The sequence below is a fragment of the Dama dama genome, chromosome 5 (genome assembly GCF_033118175.1).
Source record: "Dama dama isolate Ldn47 chromosome 5, ASM3311817v1, whole genome shotgun sequence".
NCBI classification, from domain to species: domain Eukaryota; kingdom Metazoa; phylum Chordata; class Mammalia; order Artiodactyla; family Cervidae; genus Dama; species Dama dama.
The window spans coordinates 88167227-88186351 of NC_083685.1; the positions used below are offsets into that span (position 1 = coordinate 88167227).

General features: G+C 36.9%; 1 protein-coding gene across 8 annotated transcripts in view; it reads right to left on the reverse strand.

The window, feature by feature from the left end:
• Positions 1-19125, reverse strand: part of RHOT1 (ras homolog family member T1) — a 62532-nt gene that overhangs the window by 8101 nt on the left and 35306 nt on the right. For 3 of the 8 annotated variants that reach the window (XM_061142830.1, XM_061142826.1, XM_061142829.1), the window contains exons 10-20: positions 18930-19038; positions 18053-18173; positions 15792-15876; positions 15066-15211; positions 13690-13790; positions 11647-11777; positions 10922-11005; positions 9763-9882; positions 8314-8516; positions 7157-7252; positions 5346-5468 (exon numbers count right to left, since the gene is read on the reverse strand). In XM_061142830.1, coding sequence (XP_060998813.1) covers positions 5346-5468; positions 7157-7252; positions 8314-8516; positions 9763-9882; positions 10922-11005; positions 11647-11777; positions 13690-13790; positions 15066-15211; positions 15792-15876; positions 18053-18173; positions 18930-19038 — 1319 coding nt within the window. Of the gene's footprint in view, positions 1-1221; positions 3863-5345; positions 5469-7156; positions 7253-8313; positions 8517-9762; positions 9883-10921; positions 11006-11646; positions 11778-13689; positions 13791-15065; positions 15212-15791; positions 15877-18052; positions 18174-18929; positions 19039-19125 lie in introns of those variants that run through there. The other 5 variants (XM_061142831.1, XM_061142827.1, XM_061142832.1 and 2 more) reach the window with 4 other exon arrangements.

Consider the following 19125-nt stretch of genomic DNA (forward strand, 5'->3'; position numbering starts at 1 on the left):
AGTACACTGGCACACTAGAGTACACTGGTGCACTTAGAGTATACTGGTGCACAAGAGTACACTGGCACACTAGCATACACTGGTGCACTAGAGTACACTGGTGCACTTACAGTACACTGGCACACTAGAGTACACTGGTGCACTTAGAGCACACTGCACACTAGATCACACTGGTGCACTTAGAGTATACTGGCACACTAGAGTACACTGCACACTAGAGCACACTGGTACACTAGAGCACACTGGTGCACTTAAGAGTACACTGGTGCACTTAGAGTACACTGGTACACTTACAGTACCCTGGTGCACTAGAGTACACTGGCACACTAGAGTACACTGGTACACTTAGAGCACACTGCACACTAGATCACACTGGTGCACTTAGAGTACACTGCACACTAGAGTACACTGCACACTAGAGTACACTGGTGTACCTAAGAGTACATTGGTACACTGCACACTAGAGCACACTGGTGTACTTAAGAGTACACTGGTGCACTTAGAGTACACTGGTACACTGCACACTAGAGCACACTGGTACACTAGAGTACACTGCACACTAGAGCACACTGGTACACTAGAGTACACTGCACACTAGAGCACACTGGTGCACTTAAGAGTACACTGGTGCACCTAGAGTACACTGGTACACTTAGAGTACACTGGCACACTAGAGTACACTGGTGCACTTAGAATACACTGGTACACTAGAGTACACTGCACACTAGACTACACTGCACACTAGAGTACACTGAACACTAGAGTAGAGCAACATCCACATGCAAAGCAAAGTGTGCTGAAATTAGAACAATAAATGCTTAATAGACTAAAACCCTGGAGAGTTCAAACCAACAAGCAAGACCATTCCTACAGAGTTCATTTTAACACCTTTAGATTTAAGAGGTATTTATAACTAAAATATAATCACAAGGTATTTTTCTCCAATAACGTGATTTGCATGGATTGAAATGAAAGCATTGCCAAAGACTGAAATCATCTGGCCACATATGAATCACCCTCCAAATGTATTTAAATTCAAATAATTCCAGCTATTCATAAATTGTTCTCAAGAAAAACATAAACCTATCCAGATCTAAAGGCTTAGACCATAATTACTGAAGAACAAAGTCATACGTCAGATATGTAGTTAAAACACTTCTCATACATGTGGAAACAAATATTCATTCAATTAAAGTTGAAAGAAAAAAATTTTTTATTACTACTTTCTACTTGAAATATGTCATGATGGTCAATTAGCTAAAAACAAAAACAAAAAAAGACAATTTTTTCTGGTCAAAGACAGGGGAAACATGGACAATTTCAGAAATCTTGGAACTGTTGAAACTGCCTAAGTGTAAATTAATTAATTTGACATAGATCCTCTCAGATCAGGTTTTGTTAGCATAAGGCACTAAGGTCACTGAAAATATAATCAAAGTTTAAAAAATTTTAACATAATATTTAGAAAGGTATTTAAATACATGTCTAGATCTTCATATTTGTATGAAATTTCACCCCAGCTCACAGCAGGATCCTATCTAACGCAGGTATTTAAGTACTTGAATGAATAAATCAAAGTGGTGGGAGAATGACATAAGGGGAGGATGTGGGCCCAAACACATGTTATCTGGAAGTAATTTCTAATTTGGTGATCAACATTTTTATGAGCACATTAAAACAATGTACTAACTTGAGAACAGCATGCATATACCAATATCTGTCTATTAATTTCTTTGCAGACATTTAACAAAATTTTTGGCTTAAAGGAAAAATTTTAAATTGCTCATTTACACTTCTAAACCAAATGCTAGGCACAGAAGATTTCTAAAACCAAAGACCTAAGACTTATTGAGTAAGAAATCCTCCCTATTGAATGAAAAGTAAAAAATCCTTGTATGACTTTTACTCAATTACTAAATCTTTTTCCATTTATGTAATATTAAGATACACCTGGCACAGCAAACCAATGGTGAAGAAAGTGGTTCCATTCTCACTCCACCAATGAGATTACTTTTTCAAGTTTTTAAAGAGAAAGGAGTAAAACTGTATGTGGGGGGTGTTTGTAAAAGAAATTTTCATTCCTTAGGTGTACTTTTTTTTTTGGTCTGCATTTTCACAACTCTAGGCTATGTCTTAAGACTGAAGTTACAAACTGGTGGCCTATAAACATGTTTTCTTTGTTCTGATTAATACTTTAAATTTTTAAAATTTCATTGCTTTCATTTAAACAGCAGAAATTTTCACATAAAAATCCTGACATCTGATGTCAGAGAATCGGAAGTCCTGGCAATACCACACTTGGACAACGACCAATAGCTGGAGCTGAGACACGGCTGCCTCTTTCAGACAGGACCTGTCATTGTCCCCACCTCTGACTTCTCCTTGGCCACCTTCTTTCATTAATATTATCCATCCAGGCCCTGTAGGCATTTCCATTTTTGGCTTCCACCCTCGCCTACCTCATGTAACAATCCTTTTGTGAATTAGAAGAAAATTCAATATGGAACTCATAAATTTCCACTGGACTTCTAGAAAATAAATTAGTGAAATACCTACCAGGGAAGAGGAAGTTCTTTGAAAAGTACATGGGTTCCCCTCCTCGTCTTTTTCAATCTTTCCCTTCTTGATTACCACATGTCAGTGATGTATGCTGACGTTACCATTAAATTATTTCTAGTTTATAAGTAGGCATGATAAAATGTACTGATTGTTCTTCAAGGATCACTATACAGAGAATTTATGATAAAATCTCATCCATTAATGCACACCCAACCTCTTTCACTGGGAAGCTGACTAAACCAACCTAAAACTAAAATTGTCACTGAAGATGCAGACAACAAATCAATCTGCAATTATGTATAATCGAGAACTTCTAGAAGGAAACAGATGGTTTATGATCAGCAATTATTAGGAGCCAGGGTAAGTTCATCAAGAATAAGACACCAAGTAGATGTCACTTTCTACTTATATAAAATTAACACATTGGTTGATCAGAGGAATGTGGTAGAAATTGTAATGATTTCAAAAGAGCTCTCCATGAAATTTCCTGTAAGATAACAAGGTAAAACATGGGCTGGATAATGAAATATTTTTAACTGGCAGAATAATCTTTCCCCCAAAATTCTGAATCTGTGTCACTGGGAAAAGAGTTCTCTAGTAGAGCACTAAAGGGTTTGCTTGCTTGAGCGACCTCACTCTCTAATCGCTTGGTATTTAACATTACTTTTTATCACTAACTTGAAAGATAAAAAACATAGCTACCAAATTTGCAAATAACACAATGCTGAGAAAGATATAAAATGGGACAAATGACAGAAACAATGTCTGAAATGACTGAGCTAGAACAAATGGACTGAAAAGAATATGACATTTAATAGAGATATATATGTATCTGCAGTTAGATTCAGAGTCAACTAAAAATGTCAAAGACAATTAGAGAGGAGGGTACACTTCACATGAAAAAAACCTGATTTCAATTAACCCCAAGATTAATACACATCCACAGTGGGTTGCGGCTTCTACACAGTGAGTTCATGCAGTAGACAGGTGCTGTCCTAATTGTGGAACATGACTGCCCACTGTTATGCAAAGTCAGATTACACTTGAAGCACCATTCTCCATTCTCAGGGGCACTTGTAAAGAGGTACTCTGAACACCTAAGGGGCTTTCAGATGAGGAAAACGAGAAATGATGAGGTCACTAAACCGACTAAGTTAAGAAACAGCTGAAAGAAATGGGGATGTTCTACCTGGAGAAGAGAAAATTAGGGGAGACATGATGGCCGTCTTCAAATGTCTGAAGGATTGCTATGTTGAAGAGGGAGTAGAATAGTCGTATGTTGTTCTAAAGGGCAGAACTAAAACTAAAGGAGAGAAAGTTAAAGGGCAATCATTTTAGTAAAAAAAAAAAAAAAAAAAAAGCAGAAGCAAAAACCTTCTCCAATGAGGAAAGCCATCAGCAGATAAACAATACTCTCTCAAGAGGGCTCTCAGGAAGTCAGTCTAAGGGGAGGTTAGGCCAGATGAATCCTAGAATCTCTTCCACCTATACCATTTTTGACTCCACAGCTCCTGAATGTTGTTTGGTTTGAACTAGCCTTGCATTTTCTCAGATAGCCATCATGAGAGAATCTGTGTTACTCTTTATAAGGTGCCATTCAAAAGACAAGAGGCAGAACTTCACCACCAAATGAGAGTGGTGATCCCTTCAAAGCAATCACCTGAGACAGCTGCGTTCTTATTCCAGAGCTGATAGTGCTCAAAAAACATCACTGAAACTCTTGTAGGATGCCTGCAGAGTCCGTTTCTGATTCATATAAGATGTAGCCTCACCGTTTAGTAGCCATGTCTACACTGCTGGTGGACACAAACCAGCCTACTCATTTGGTACAGTTCTGGCCCTCAGTGGGAGTCCAACAGTAACCCAAATAAGATTCATTTCTAACCAAAATCTACTTAGCTTGATCATGTGTCTTAATTAAACCCTGCTCCCAATGACATCTGGATGATTTAAAAAACCTATTTCATAAAAATCTGACATTAGATACAAATTAATATTAAAATAATTAGGCTCTTAAATGCTCACAAGATGTAAAATCAATTTGAACAAAGGCAGCATGACTGGAATAAGAACATAACTTCTAAGTTTATTGCTTTGAGGGACTGTATACAACCTATTTTGTTGTTGCCGTTGCTCTTTTTTAAAAGTGTATTATGTTCTAGGCAAACTTCATGTGTTGGGTTCAGTTATAAAGACCTAAAAAACTAGTGCTATAGATCTTTTTCCTTTTCCATATTCCTTTGAATGCTTAAAGTTGGCTATTGTCTTCTTTTCAAATAAATATCCAAGGTACTTAAAAAGTAAAAAAAAATAAAATTATAAATAATTTAAACAACAGAAAAGTTTTTCAAACCAAAGACATTGTTCACATTAGTATGGTTTTATAAGTTGTACTATTTTAATGCAAGCTGAATACATTATAACATTTGGGATCAATGTCTCTTTTCCTTACTAAAGTCCTAATCTATTTCTGTAACTCTCAGTCAAAAGATTTTCAATTTCCCTACACATTTTTATCCTCTAATTTAAAAAATACTTTAACTTTCTGAATTAAAAAGGCAAAAATCTTACTTTATAGTCCCCTAAATATATCTACTAATTTTTAAACATTGAGGATGATTCCAGAACTAAACATTGTCACCACAGTGAGAATTTTAGTGGAAGTTAGTTGGGCATCAGTTGGCTTGTTGTCTTGGTAGTGAGTATCTATGTAATAAATAGTCATCCACTTTTTTCCTTTTGTATTTTAACAGAATGCCTGGTACCCAGTAAATAAAGTTAAGAACCTGTTAAGAACTGCAGTGAAGATTTTGTTCTTTACAGATTGCAGCAAGTCTGAGTTGAGGAAGCTCTGACAGATGCAAAAGGTACACCTGTTGCAGGTGCACATACAGCGTAACCGGGCATGGCTGCGAAAACACACAGAAGGACAGGAGTTGAGTTCTTACTTACAAATATGGCACAAGTCAGAGTGTGCCAACTTAAAAAAAAAAGACTTAGGCATAAGCAACACTAAGGAAAAGGACAGCGTGGGGCATGCTAAAGTTGTGCAGAATTCCACGTTTACAAAAAATATAATCAACAGCAATAGCTCCCTCCTCCCTCCCTAGAGAAAATCTGAGGAAAATCAGCTAACACGTTTGCTTTTTTTGGAGGGGGGATAGAATTATTAGTACAAGGGTTTTAGTGGAATAAATATGCACAGCAATAGATGGCACCCTCATCTAAATCAATAAAAGAAAAACTGAGTAAGCCACAGCATCCACCGAAAGGTCAGAGTTGGCTAGCATTGAAATACCCACCCCCTCCTCCTCCCTCAGGATACACACATGCCTGAAAACCAGGAAGGAGAATAGTGACAAATACACAAAAATGTCAAAAGACGAGTATGTATATTCAACCTGAGGAGATATGAACATCATCTTTAATCCTTCAAGCACCATGGCTCCCCAAGGAAATCAAAGTGCTTCATATATTTCTACTTGAACCCAAAATATGGGGTTAATTTTCATCTGCTACCAGCAGCTAAGTATCTGCTAACATAGCAGCTAAGTATGATAACATGAAACTCTGGGTAAGGGTGTAAAAATCAACAATGGATCCAATTGACTTAGATACGAAATTTAGGGAGGCTTTCTGACTCCTTTCTGGTTGAGTGAGTTGCACTAGTTGGTACAGGCACGTGGAGCCATTTAACCTCCACTTAAAAACCAAAGTAGGGGGTCCCCAGTGACTGCTCAGGGGTCAGAGCCACTCAGACATACAAGGCCATCACACCACCCCTCAAGAGGTACTGGCGCAGAACCCACTCAGAAGAGTGCTACCTGATGAATCAATTACATCCCTTCCTGTAACACCTGAACATTTTTTAGAGGCTTCTCTAAAGGAGAAGCCCTTCCCAAAGGACTGGCCCAAACTGACTTGGCTTAGCTTGTGAGATCTGATGAGACCACAGCACACGGTGGCATGGTTGTGGAGATTAGCAGCATCCCAATAATGCCTAATTCTCAACATGAAGAAAAACAAGAATTAATTTTTCAAAAGACTCTTATAGGCTCGAGATACTCCATTTTAAAATTTGACTTGTGATGATGAACACAGCACTGGTACTAAGTCACTGCCAGCTGTCATACTGGAATCCATCTGTTATTTTATAATTGAATCTGACTCTTCAACATACACAGGCTCCGCCCACCAAAAAGGAGGGATGCAAAGTATGCTTAGCAACAGGGAGATGCTTCATGAGAAGTAATTTTGGATTAACCATATAAACAAGTGTCCATGTATGTACATTTATCATATACACACGTGCACACACACACTCACAAATATTGCAGTAAAATTTTAAAATATGCAGATCAAAAAACACAGTTGCAGTTATTTACAAGATTAAGATAGTGCATTTACATAGTAAAAAAAAAAAAGACACCATAGTATACAGCTAGGCAGTAAGACTGACCAAGCAGTGCGTTTCTGGATAATTACTAATTATGGTGAAAGAGATCTGGTCATCTACAAGAAAATGTCAACAAAATTCCACAGAAGCCATAAAGAAAAAGTAACTTACAAAGGAAGCCATAAAGAAAAAGTAACTTACAAAGCAGTTTTTAGAAAGACCCAGATTTTTCTCAAATTCTCTATTCTATCAGTGTTGCCCATGTCTCGGTAGAGTCTGTCTTTGTAATGATCCTCTCTGTAGATAACATACATGAGAGTTTTAAAGCAAAGGTAAAACAGAAATAAGGTTTTGCTTATCTAATAGTAACAGGAATGACTTCTCTTCCAATACAAATAGAATTTCAAGGGTTTGCTGCATTTTTTAAAATGTATTAGTTAATGGAATAGCAATAAAATTAACTCTGCTTTGAAAAATCTGTACAAATTAACACCCTTTTTGAAAAACCTCAGCTTCTAGCAATTTTTGAGTACTACTCTGTTATACTGTAGTTTTCATAAGAAAAAAATAACTTAGAGAATAGCATAATAATAAATAAAATAAACTATGAAGTTCTGAGAAACGCACTGCCTGAAAAACTACCTTGTCACAGAACAGAATTTACACGAACACAGTACTTGAGGAGAATGCCATTAAGAGCCATGCAATTTTAAGGTGGTTAGTAAACTACAAAGATGACCACACTTATGTGCTTGTGCATATGCATGTATAGATATACAATAAATGTACATAAAATTTGTGGCTCATAACACTTAATGTAAAACATTTATACAGAGGGAATTCCAATTACAACTGCTTTTAACAGCACTAAAAAAAGATGTTATATCTTCAATTCAAACATACCCATAATTTAAACAAAGATTCATAAAAGATTTTAGAATCCTTCACATACTCAAAGTCAATTAATCAGCAGAAAAAATATAAAAATGAAATTTTTGTTCATATGAAAATGCTTTATTAGCATGATGTCAATCCCACTTAATGGTAGTAAGACTAATTTTTTTAATGCTGGGTGAGGGGCTGAGTTTTACTGTACTATCCTATTAAGATAGTTACAGCCTGCTCAAAAATATTCAAATATTGTCAGATTATATATACTTTATATAATTATGTTTATACAATTTTATTCTGGTATTCAAACTAAACTTGCATTTACTCAAACTTGTCCCTTCTCATTACTAAGTCTCTGTTGCTGAACAACTTCCATGTGACAGAGATTCCACCCTCATGGCTAACAATGACATGCGATGTTACCACGAACCATGCAACATGAAAATGACGGCATAGCAAGTACTTACGGGTACATGGCCATCGTTGTCAATTTAACAAAGATATCTTTACTGGGTGCATCAGCAGTATTGCAAGTGAAGGCTTGTGGTGGAGGCATTTTGTGTTTCCTGCAGAAATCAGTAGGTGAAATACTATACTCTTGTTTAACTTCATGCAGGTCTGACTTTGCAGCTACGATTAAGCAAGGTATTCTGCTGTCCATAAAGTGTTGCTATAGAATAAAAAGTGAAATCAAAATCTGATGACAAGCTCAAAAATTACTAAATTTCATTCAAGGGGCACTGAAATTTTTCTCTAGATAGGCAAATCATCCACAGTTTCAGGGAGAAAGTGAATGAAGAGGCAAGGACTGGCAGTTGTCTAGGTCAGTGACATAATAAGACCAGGGCCACTTTTCTAATGCAGATAATGATACAAACCTATAACAATTCTTCAAATTCACTATAATTAAAAAAATTTTTTTAAAAGATCTAATACTTTGAAATAGAAATCTACCTAAATTCTTCTATCCTAAAACACACTATTTTCATTTTTTTTATATTACCTCTAGTCCTTAGGGCTTCCCTGGTAGCCCATGACAGTAAAGAATCTGCCTGCAATGCAGGAAACTTGGGTTCAGTTCTTAGACTGGGAAGATTCCCTGGAGATGATGGGCATGGCTACCCACTCCAGTATTCTTGCCTGGAGAATTCCATAGATAGAGGAGCCTGGCGGGCTCCAGCCCATGGGGTCGCAAAGAGGCATGACTAAGCGATCAACACTTTCACTTTCTAGTCCTTAAGCACTTTCTAGTCCTTATACACATACACATACACACACACACACACACACACACACACACACACACAGATATTTACATAGTGGCAGTCATGGTGGATACTACTATTGAAAAATACTGAATTTTCCATATTTTCAGAATTCAAAACCATTATTTTTAATGACTATATAAATTTCACAGGATCATTTTATCTCAATTTGGTAAACTACCCTCCTATTGTTAGATATGTGGATTATTTCCAGGTTTTTGCTATTAAAAACAATCCTAGAGTAAATTCCTTTGTACATAAAGTTTTTTTACTCTTATTGAATCTTGTTGACGATTTCAAAGTAACTTACAACTTTTGAAGCCTCATGTTTATCTCGTTACTCTATTAATCTTCTTGGTATAATTGGCAATATGTAAACCATGTGCATTCCTAAGAACTTTCAATAATGTAGAGGTTCTTAACCAGGGACGCACATCAGAATCACTTGTAGAAAAAAGTATTTTTTAAAATACAAATGTCTGGGACTGTACCACCTCAGAATGAAACCAGAACCTTTACGGATAGGATGTATGTATCTTTGAAAAGCTCCACAGATAATTTTCTTGCATTTCCTTGGTTAGAAAACACATTACTATTCCATTAAACTCCTTACAAAGTTAAACTTAGTTATGGGCCAAAATTGAAACAAACCTTAAAAATCCTGGCACAGTATTCAAAGGATTTAGGGTTACTGACATCATATACCAGGCATACAACATCACAAAGGATCTCAGCCTCAGTCAAAAATTCAGATTCTGAGATATCATGCAACTTGGAAAAAGAAAAAGACAATGAGAAACGTAAGTATCATAACACTGATGCAAAATTAAAGTCATGATGTTTTATTACTTGCTTAACTTGACTTAATTTAAAAATACTAGTTAAGCATAATTTTTCAGGCTCATTAGAAGACACAGAGATAAACAAGTAGCTTTCTGATTTTTGTAGATGAAAAATGGTGATTAAGGTCCTACAGAAAAAAAAAAAAAAGGTCCTACAGAAACTAACATTTAGTGAGTGAGTATAAGTGTGCTGGGTAAGCCCTTAACATGCACTCTCTACCTACTAAAGATAACAAACAGGTTACAGAGATTAGGTCAACTGCCAAAGATAACTCAAACCAAAATTTGAATTCAGATATTTCCCAGTGGGAAGCCTAGGTGGCGCAGTGGTAAAGAATCAGCCTGCCAAGCAGGAGACCTGGCTTCACTCCTGGGTCAGGAAGATGCCCTGGAGAAGGAAATGATAACCCACTCCAGTATTCTTGCCTGGAAATTCCATGGACAGAGAAGCCTGATGGGCTACAGCCCACGGGGTGGCAGAGTTGGACATGAGTGAGCAGATACACATGACTCCCAAGTCTTTTTTTCTTTCTACCACACCACTCTTCCTCCCCACCAATCAAAAACACAAAGCAAAGGATGGTACATTAAGGTTATCACTGACCACAGATAAATTACCACACACCTGCACTAAAACCTTCAAACTAATTTCTAGTCAACAGTAAAGGATGTAATTTTTAAAAATATAAATGAAAGAAAGAGCAAAGTGGATTGAATTTTTTTTTTTTTTACTTTTTTATGGTGGTATTACATACAAGTAAGCACACAAATAGATAAATTTTTACTTGTATCTACACCCATGTAATCACCACACAGATTTAAGAGAATTAAAATTAAATCTAATGACTAAGTCAGGTAGAAAAATAAAACCACACAAAAGCCGTTAAATCAAATCCAGTTATGTTCTCAAAGAGTCATTTAAAAAATGTACCCAATAATTAATAATCTTTATATGCCAGAAAACTTACCAACAAATATTTCTCTTGTCCATAGACATAAACAGTGTTAATTGCATAGTATGATTTATGATCATCGCGAATTTTCTTCTGCCTCTGAAAACAACCAAAAATCTCAGTATTTACAGTAAGAAATCACAGTAACTAGTTTTCATCAGCACATGTACTTTGTGTATATGTGTGGGTGTGTTACCGAAAAAAGGATATTCTTCCCTATGCTATATATTATTTATCAGTACAAAGAGCATATTGATTTTGTTTCTCAGTTCTTAGGCTCTAAAATAAGAGATGCATTTGTTCTGTAGAAAGGGGAAGCAGTGGCTGACAAGGAAGTAAACTGCACTCACTGAGCCACCTGCTGGCAATTCTCATCACACTAGGCTTTGGCCTGCTATTTCACCTGAAAATGTGTCAACCTCTTTACTCAAGGCAGTCGTCACAATCAGATGTCAGCAATGTAGAGTGCTACCTTTACTCCATGCCAACCCCTGTGTCTGATACTTTCGTATGTGTATTTATTTAATCTCCATCTAAAAGTTAAAAAAAAAAAAAAAAACGATGGCTAACACCAATGAAGCAAAGATAAAGCTAGTTCAAAGAGATTACTGTTACATTTTAGTTGTACTTTACTATTACACCTATGTATCATCTAAAAAGGTCAATGGTTATGAAAAAATTATGTAAACACATGACTATAAAAATCTACTGAGTAAAGTTCTAACTTTCTGAGCTCTCACCATTAAGTTTCTTCCAAGAAGAGCCTGAAGAACTCCACTTTTCCCACAGTTTTTCATCCCAATTACATTACATCGGAACACGTTTCTTTGAGTTTGCTTTTTCTGAAGGTCTATCTTTTTATCTCTTGTTACTAAAAAGGAAAATAAAAAGCTAATTATGTACCACGTACACTCACTTCGCCTTCACTTCGCCTTCTGCAAAATATGATACTGCTATTTATTATTTTTATGAAGCATTTGATCAGTAAACAAACTGTATGATAGCCAACCTGTATGTTAAATGAAGTACAGAAGATAATACAGAAGGGCCTCTTTAGTGAAAAAGGTACATTTCTGAAAGTCAGTTACAACTGACTTTTTCTAGTAACCACGTATTTATTTTAATCATAAAATAAGTAGTACCTTTACATAAGAAAACAGTATCCCCAAAAGGAACAAAAATTACAATGAATGTAGCACACACTACATCCCATCTTTTTTTCTATTACTGTCGTAACAAATTATAAACTGAAAGATGCCACCTCAAAAGCTTACTCTCTTGGGTCTATAAACAGAAAGGTGATAGGCACTCTAGATTTCCAAGGTAAATCTGTAAAAGAGGCAGTGCTGAAAATAATCCTGTATCAGCAGAGCAACGGGCATCTTTCTTGAGGGAAAGAGACCTCCTTAAGCTGCACCCAAAGATTTGACTACAAGAAGGCTCACCAGAGACACTATTTATAGTAGCAAAACACTGAAAATTATAAAAAACTCAAAATATAGAACAGTTCAGTAAGTTATAGACTATCCATATGATGATACATTATATAATATTAAAGATATATAAAATACACTTATTGATAATAGAAATACATCCACAATATTTTGTTGAGTGAAAGAACCTCATGCTGGCTAATTAGTTCCTTATTCTTTGGTGCTGAAGTAAATACTAATTGGTTAAGTATTTTAAAGGGTACTTGCTCTGTCAATTTCACATAAGCTGTCGTCTTGTAACAGGGCTTCCTGTAAGATACGTGCCTATTTTTTCCCACTAATTAGGATATAAAAACTTCTTGAAATGATCAGTTCCCTAATTTATTATTTCATATTACATCTATATATTTTTTAAGTGGAGCACACTGTTTGGCAAGGATGCCTGTTTAACATTACAAAATCTGTAAAACATTAATGTGGTAAAAAGTTATAAAACTGAGATGCACAATCAGTTCAATATCAGGATCATGCATTAATACCCATTGTTTTTAATGTTTAAAGAAAATTAAAACACAAGATGGACTGTAAATACTTTTAATACCTATCAGTTCAGTTCAGTACAGTCGCTCAGTCGTGTCTGACTCTTTGCGACCCCATGAATCGCAGCACGCCAGGCCTCCCGGTCTATCACCAACTCCCGGAGTTTACTCAAACTCATGTCCATCAAGTCAGTGACACCATCCAGCCATCTCATCCTCTGTCGTCCCCTTCTCCTCCTGCCCCTAATCCCTCCCAGCATCACGGTCTTTTCCAATGAGTCAACTCTTCTCATGAGGTGGCCAAAGTATTGGAGTTTCAACTTCAGCATCAGCCCTTCCATTGAACACCCGGGACTGATCTCCTTGCAGTCCAAAGGACTCTCAAGAGTCTTCTCCAACACCACAGTTCAAAAGCATCAATTTTTTGGCGCTCAGCTTTCTTCACAGTCCAATTCTCACATCCACACATGACCACTGGAAAAACCATAGCCTTGACTAGACGGACCTTTGTTGGCCAAGTAATGTCTCTGCTTTTTAATATGCTATCTAGGTTGGTCATAATGCCTATAGCCTTTCCTAATTTTCATCCATGAAGTACCCTCAGGGGTAGACTAGAAGTAAAACCTTTACTCTTTCTTTCTTGATAAACAAGAAATCAAGCATTGTCAATTCAAAAGAGATTATCAAATCATGGGCAAACAAGAGTATAGACAGGAAGACTAATGAAGATGTATTTATTTTCACTCTTTTTACATATGAAACTGGAATCTTGAAAAAAGAAAAATCTAATTAAGGGTATTTACACACTTACCTGTGATGGCTGAAGCCTGAGATTCTTGTTCAGTCAATATTGAATAACCTAGATAACCCAAATACTCCAAGCACCGCTGTACATCTAAATAGGTTGTGAGCCTAGGAAAAAGTTGAAAATGCAGGAAGTTTCTAAAAGAATATCTATTTTAAAAAATCACAACAGCTCAAATAGCTTTAACACCAGACCGAGATAATTTTTGTCAGACTGCTTTAATTTCCCATGTGCCCAACCACGGCTCTTCCTACCGTGACATTCTTAGGGTAGAGAAGAAAGAGGAGAATGCAACATAAGGGGTGGAGGGGGTTCCTGTATCTACTCCATCGGCCTGGAAAGAGCAAAGCCACACAGACGAGCAGTGAGCACCAAGAGCACCCAGTGCTCTAGGCAAGATCTAAAGCACAGATATTTTATGTTATCTGCTTCCCAAGTCACATACTGTACTGCAAATACTGGCTAGTTAAGGACTTAATACTGAAAGGGTTTGCAAAAGGTGCAAAAACTAAAAGAGTGGAAGGCACTTGAAATTAATTAGCCTTTCTTATGAGTTGAAAAAAAAGGCCAGATCCTGGTGTTGAGAAAGTTATTCTCACCAAGGCTAAAGCATTAAATCATTATGCACAAGCAGAGGATTTTCCTATTGCCCTAAACAATAGGTCAACTTTGCTGTAACTAGACTGTAGACACCCTCACTAAGCCTGAGTGCATTCAAAGCAAACATCAATCCCTCAAAGTGTCTTCCACTTTGTAAAATAGGCTCTCCCCACATTCCAAAAAATATGAGTTTCCCAGGTGGTGCTAATGGTTAAGAATCTGTCTGCCAATGCAGGAGATATAAGAGACTAGGGTTTGACCCCTGAGTCAGGAAGATTCCCTAGAGAAAGGCATGGCAACCCACTCCAGTGTTCTTGCCTGGAGAATCCCATGGACAGAGGAGCCTGGCGGGCTACAGTCCATGGGGTTGCAGAGAGTCGGACATGACTAAAGTGACTTAACACACTCATATTCCAAAAATAAAAGGACTGTGCATAACAGTGATGATTCCTATTCCCTTAACCAAAAAAGTATCAAAACACAACATTGCAAATCAACTATACTCCAATAAAATTGTTTTTAAAGTATTAATGTTCAGTTCCATTTTGATATTACTATTTCCTTGTACATAATCCAAAAGCAAGCACATCCCTTCCTGATAAATTTATAAACATCTATAGTTCATCTTAGAGATAGCAGTGGCACTATGTTAATAAATCCTGCTCACAGCTAAGATTGAAGCATTTCATAAGATCTGACAAATTCACAAAATAATGCATGTAATGCACCACAATTTCAAAGTAGCTGTAACTCTAGAGGAAAGAAGTGAGCTCTATACTCACGTCCACTGGGAAAGGAATCCCTGGTAGGTTATCCAGCCTTTTTCATTTGTACAAACTGTGTTATTCACATCTGGCCCCCAAGGTATGTAAGGGAAAACTTTAAACAAATCTTTAAGCTCATCAGGTGACAAAGCACAGTCTCTATCCTGAAGATACACAAGAAGTATACATAATGTTTAGATACCTAAGAGGATAATTCCCGAACACAAGAGCCTCCTAATCTTATAAAGCTATGCTTCCAAAAACCCATGAAAATAAATTTTACATTTTATCAAGAAAACTCCTTCCATGCATGTACAGAAACCTATGCAAGAATCTATCAGAAACTAGACTTTTTCATCTTGAGAAAATAATAAAGTAAATAAGAAAAAGTATTTTTGCTAGTTTTAAGAGCTTTTGAATAATTTTTGGCTATGTGACATAAACAGGGCTGGTGGTAAAGAACACGTCTGCCGACGCAGGAAGCGTAAGAGACATGGGTTTGATCCCTGGGTCAGGAAGATCCCCTGGAGAAGGAAATGGCAACACTCCAGTATTCTTGCGTAGAGAACCCCTTGGACAGAGAAGCCTAGTGGGCCAGAGTCCATGGGGTCGCAAAAAGCCGCACATGACTGAAGCGACTTAGCACACATGACATGAGCACCCAATAGCTCAGGGAATAGAGCTATGTTATTCACAGAAAAACATTTTATCATATATCACAGAAAGCTGCAGCTGAAAGCTTACCAAATCATGCTTATCAAAAGTACTTTGGAGAAACAAATATGCGTGATGATTTAATTCAGTAGTGCAATCAGGAGGTATTTTTAGCCTGTTGATGAAAAAAAAAGTAAAATCATTAATCAAATATTAAAATTTAATTTGAGAAATGAATATGAAATGGCAACAAGTTCTTTCTGTAAGATGAAAGCACTTACAGAATATGTTTGCTACAGCCATTTAGACTTTCCCAGGGGAAGGCACTGCATTGCTATGGTAATCCCCAGAAGAGCCACAGTAGTGCTCCTTCCAGGGTGACATATACACTTTCTTAACTATCTGAAGGGCAAGTTGTATTAAAAAATGTACAGACAATACTGATTAAACTGTAATCAGTTTCTAGTACCTTCTCCTACAAACTAACTGTAAGTCAAAATTATGAGCTTTACACAGTATCAACATTGTAATGAGTTGAAAATGATGTGAAGAGATGTTATTTCTGCCTGATTTGATTTTTGACCCACCCTAAATTTGAATCAATAAACATTTATCAAATGCATCGAGATACTGGGGACATGAAAACATGACAGGCTCCCTACCTCTAAGGAACCACATTCAAGCTGGAGACAGAAGACAAGTAGATAATCTTACTATCTCAACAGAAAGAGGCAACCGCTAAGTGGGCAAACTACAGAAGCTAGGGGAGCTCTTGAGAAAGCAGACACCTTGGTCTGGGGATGGGAAGGTGTCAGCACTGCTGAGAGACACTGTCACTTGAACTGAGACTTGAAGGATAACAGACATGAATTGGGTTGGAGGGAGAAGGAGGAAGAGTAAAAATACCGTGGGCAGAAGCCCAGGGTGGGAAATAATATCTGATTTGCGGACTAGAAGTAGTTTAGTATTTACTTCTAGATTGAAGGCAGAGAGTGAGTCAGAGCAGAACAGATCATGAATGACTTTCTATACCCGGTTAAGAAGCTTCAGCTTTATCCTGTCTTGAAGACAAAGTGACATCGCAAAACCTGTGTTATGTATCTATCAGTATTAATTCTTGCCACAGTGTGAAGGACGGGAGTAGAGAGTTTAATGAGACTCAAGACGTGGCTCTAAAGGGGTTATTTTACAAAAAATTAAAGGTAGAGCACACAAAGAAATTAAAAGAGATTTCAGTGTAAGTCACAAAGCCATAAAAGATGGCGTTTCCTTACTGTCATTCTTTAGAAAGCAATAAGCAACCTTCTACGTTCTGTAGAATTTATCTACCCATATAAATGGCACAGAAAAGAAAGCTTGATAAAAAGGTCTTGGGACAAATGCATTCATTCCATACATATTTATTGAAAAATCTGGGAAATTACTTAAGTGAAGTTTGAATAACTTTGACAAGGGGAGTTTCAACTTAGAACTGATTAGTGGACCAGGAATCCAACCAGAAAGTCTTTTGCTTCCTCAGTGATGGGGAAGGAAAAAAACGACAGTTTTTCTGAACCCTTACAAGGAGAGCTACCAGTACCATGCTAAAATTCAAAAAAGGAGGACATGAAGATCATGTGCTATTGAAAGAATGAAGAAAAACGGCAAAAGGCTCAAAGGCCAGATCCTGGGAAGTCACCTCCCTGAGAAGCCTACTTCCCTTGGGTACAGGAAAGGCATCCTACAGTAAGGCAGTCTCCTATTTCAGGATGATGCTGGGTTCATTGCTAAACAGACAGAGCTTAAACACATCACTATTTAAAGGAAAATAACCACAGAGAGACTGGTTGCTTAGGAAAAGTACTTTATCCTGAACTGAGAACAGGCTATAAAACTCAAAGAGGACAAAGACTAATGCTAAGAAAATGCTAACCAATGTATTTTTGACTCCTTTGATTCTAAAAACAAGTTCATCTAGCTTCTCTCATCTCCTTCCTCAATAAAATGAATTTAAAAGATAACTGTATTTCTCCATAAGAAGACCAAGAGGCTGAGCCATGCTATAAATCAGTGGATCTTAAGTGGGGATCATCTCACTCCCACGGGCACATTTCTGGCTGTCACGACTAGGGAAAGAGGTGTTGCTGGCATCTAAGGATGTGCTAATAAACATCCTGTAACGCATAGAACAGGCTCTACAATAATGAATTATCCGGTCCAAAATGTCAACAGTGCCGAGGTTGAGAAACCCTGCTATAAACGGCTCTATAAAACTAAATTATTCCCAAGTAGCTCAAAACCTACTACCTACGTGCTAAATAAAACTTTAAAATACTGGCAAGTGAAATCAATTAGAAGCCAAAGGTACATACAAGGGGAATAAATATTCAGGTGTCAAATCCAGATCGTCATCATAACCAAATCGTCGAAGCACAGTCCAAGTAGTTTCATGTCTCCCTCTCTGAATAAAAAGTGTGTGTAAAAAAAGAAAACCTGAAATAAAATAAATTAGTAAATATAGCTGATGTGAAAATGGGTACAGGGTCACATGGGAGACAAGCATGTAACACACAATGGCAAGAGCTAGACTCACAAACATATGTGTACGAGCTGTGCATACTGAAGGTCAGATCAAAACCAAGTTCACGAGTGTCTCAAAGAGCTGATTTCAGAATCATTTCACATATACACCCAGGTCAGCAAAAGGTGGTACTGGATGAAAGGGCCAAAAACACATCCCAAGGTGTATACTGACATTCACAAAGTTATACGATAAAAACAAATGAAATCATTTTCTACATCTGTATGCTTATTTCTATAACAAGATAATTGGTTTCTGATTTCACTGTGGCGCTATAACATATTTTACTTGGTACTTGGAACATTCGGTACTTGGTAAATTTGACTGGGAGATAAAATGTCTTCCTTAAAAATAATTTCTATTTAGAGGATGCTTATGAGTAATAAGAATTTTAAGATAAATTTGTTTCAAAATTCTTTTATCTTCAGAGGGAACTCTGCACTCTTGAAATCCAATAAATTTCCCTACCTCTAATTGATACTGACAGTGGAGGTAATTATCCCCACCGATGGCCTGCCTCTTCCGACTCTGAAACATCCAGGTTAGATTTTTAGGTACACTAGTAAATACAGACGTTTCCCTAAACATGTAGATAGCACTATAAAGACTGATGCCTGCTGTCAAACTTTTAAAAGTTTGAAAGGGGGAGAAGAGCACCTTTCACCCACCTTTCAGTGTCAATCCACTGTCAGCCACACCATCACTTATATGTTTTCTGACCACATTTTTGACATCTTCCAGAGCTTGAGGGGCTAAGGGAGTGTTGAAACAAATTCTCTGGCAAGAGATATAAAAATAAAGTTAAAAACAAATCAGCATTAAAGTCACAAATACAAATATTAATCCACAGAGCAACATTAAGAC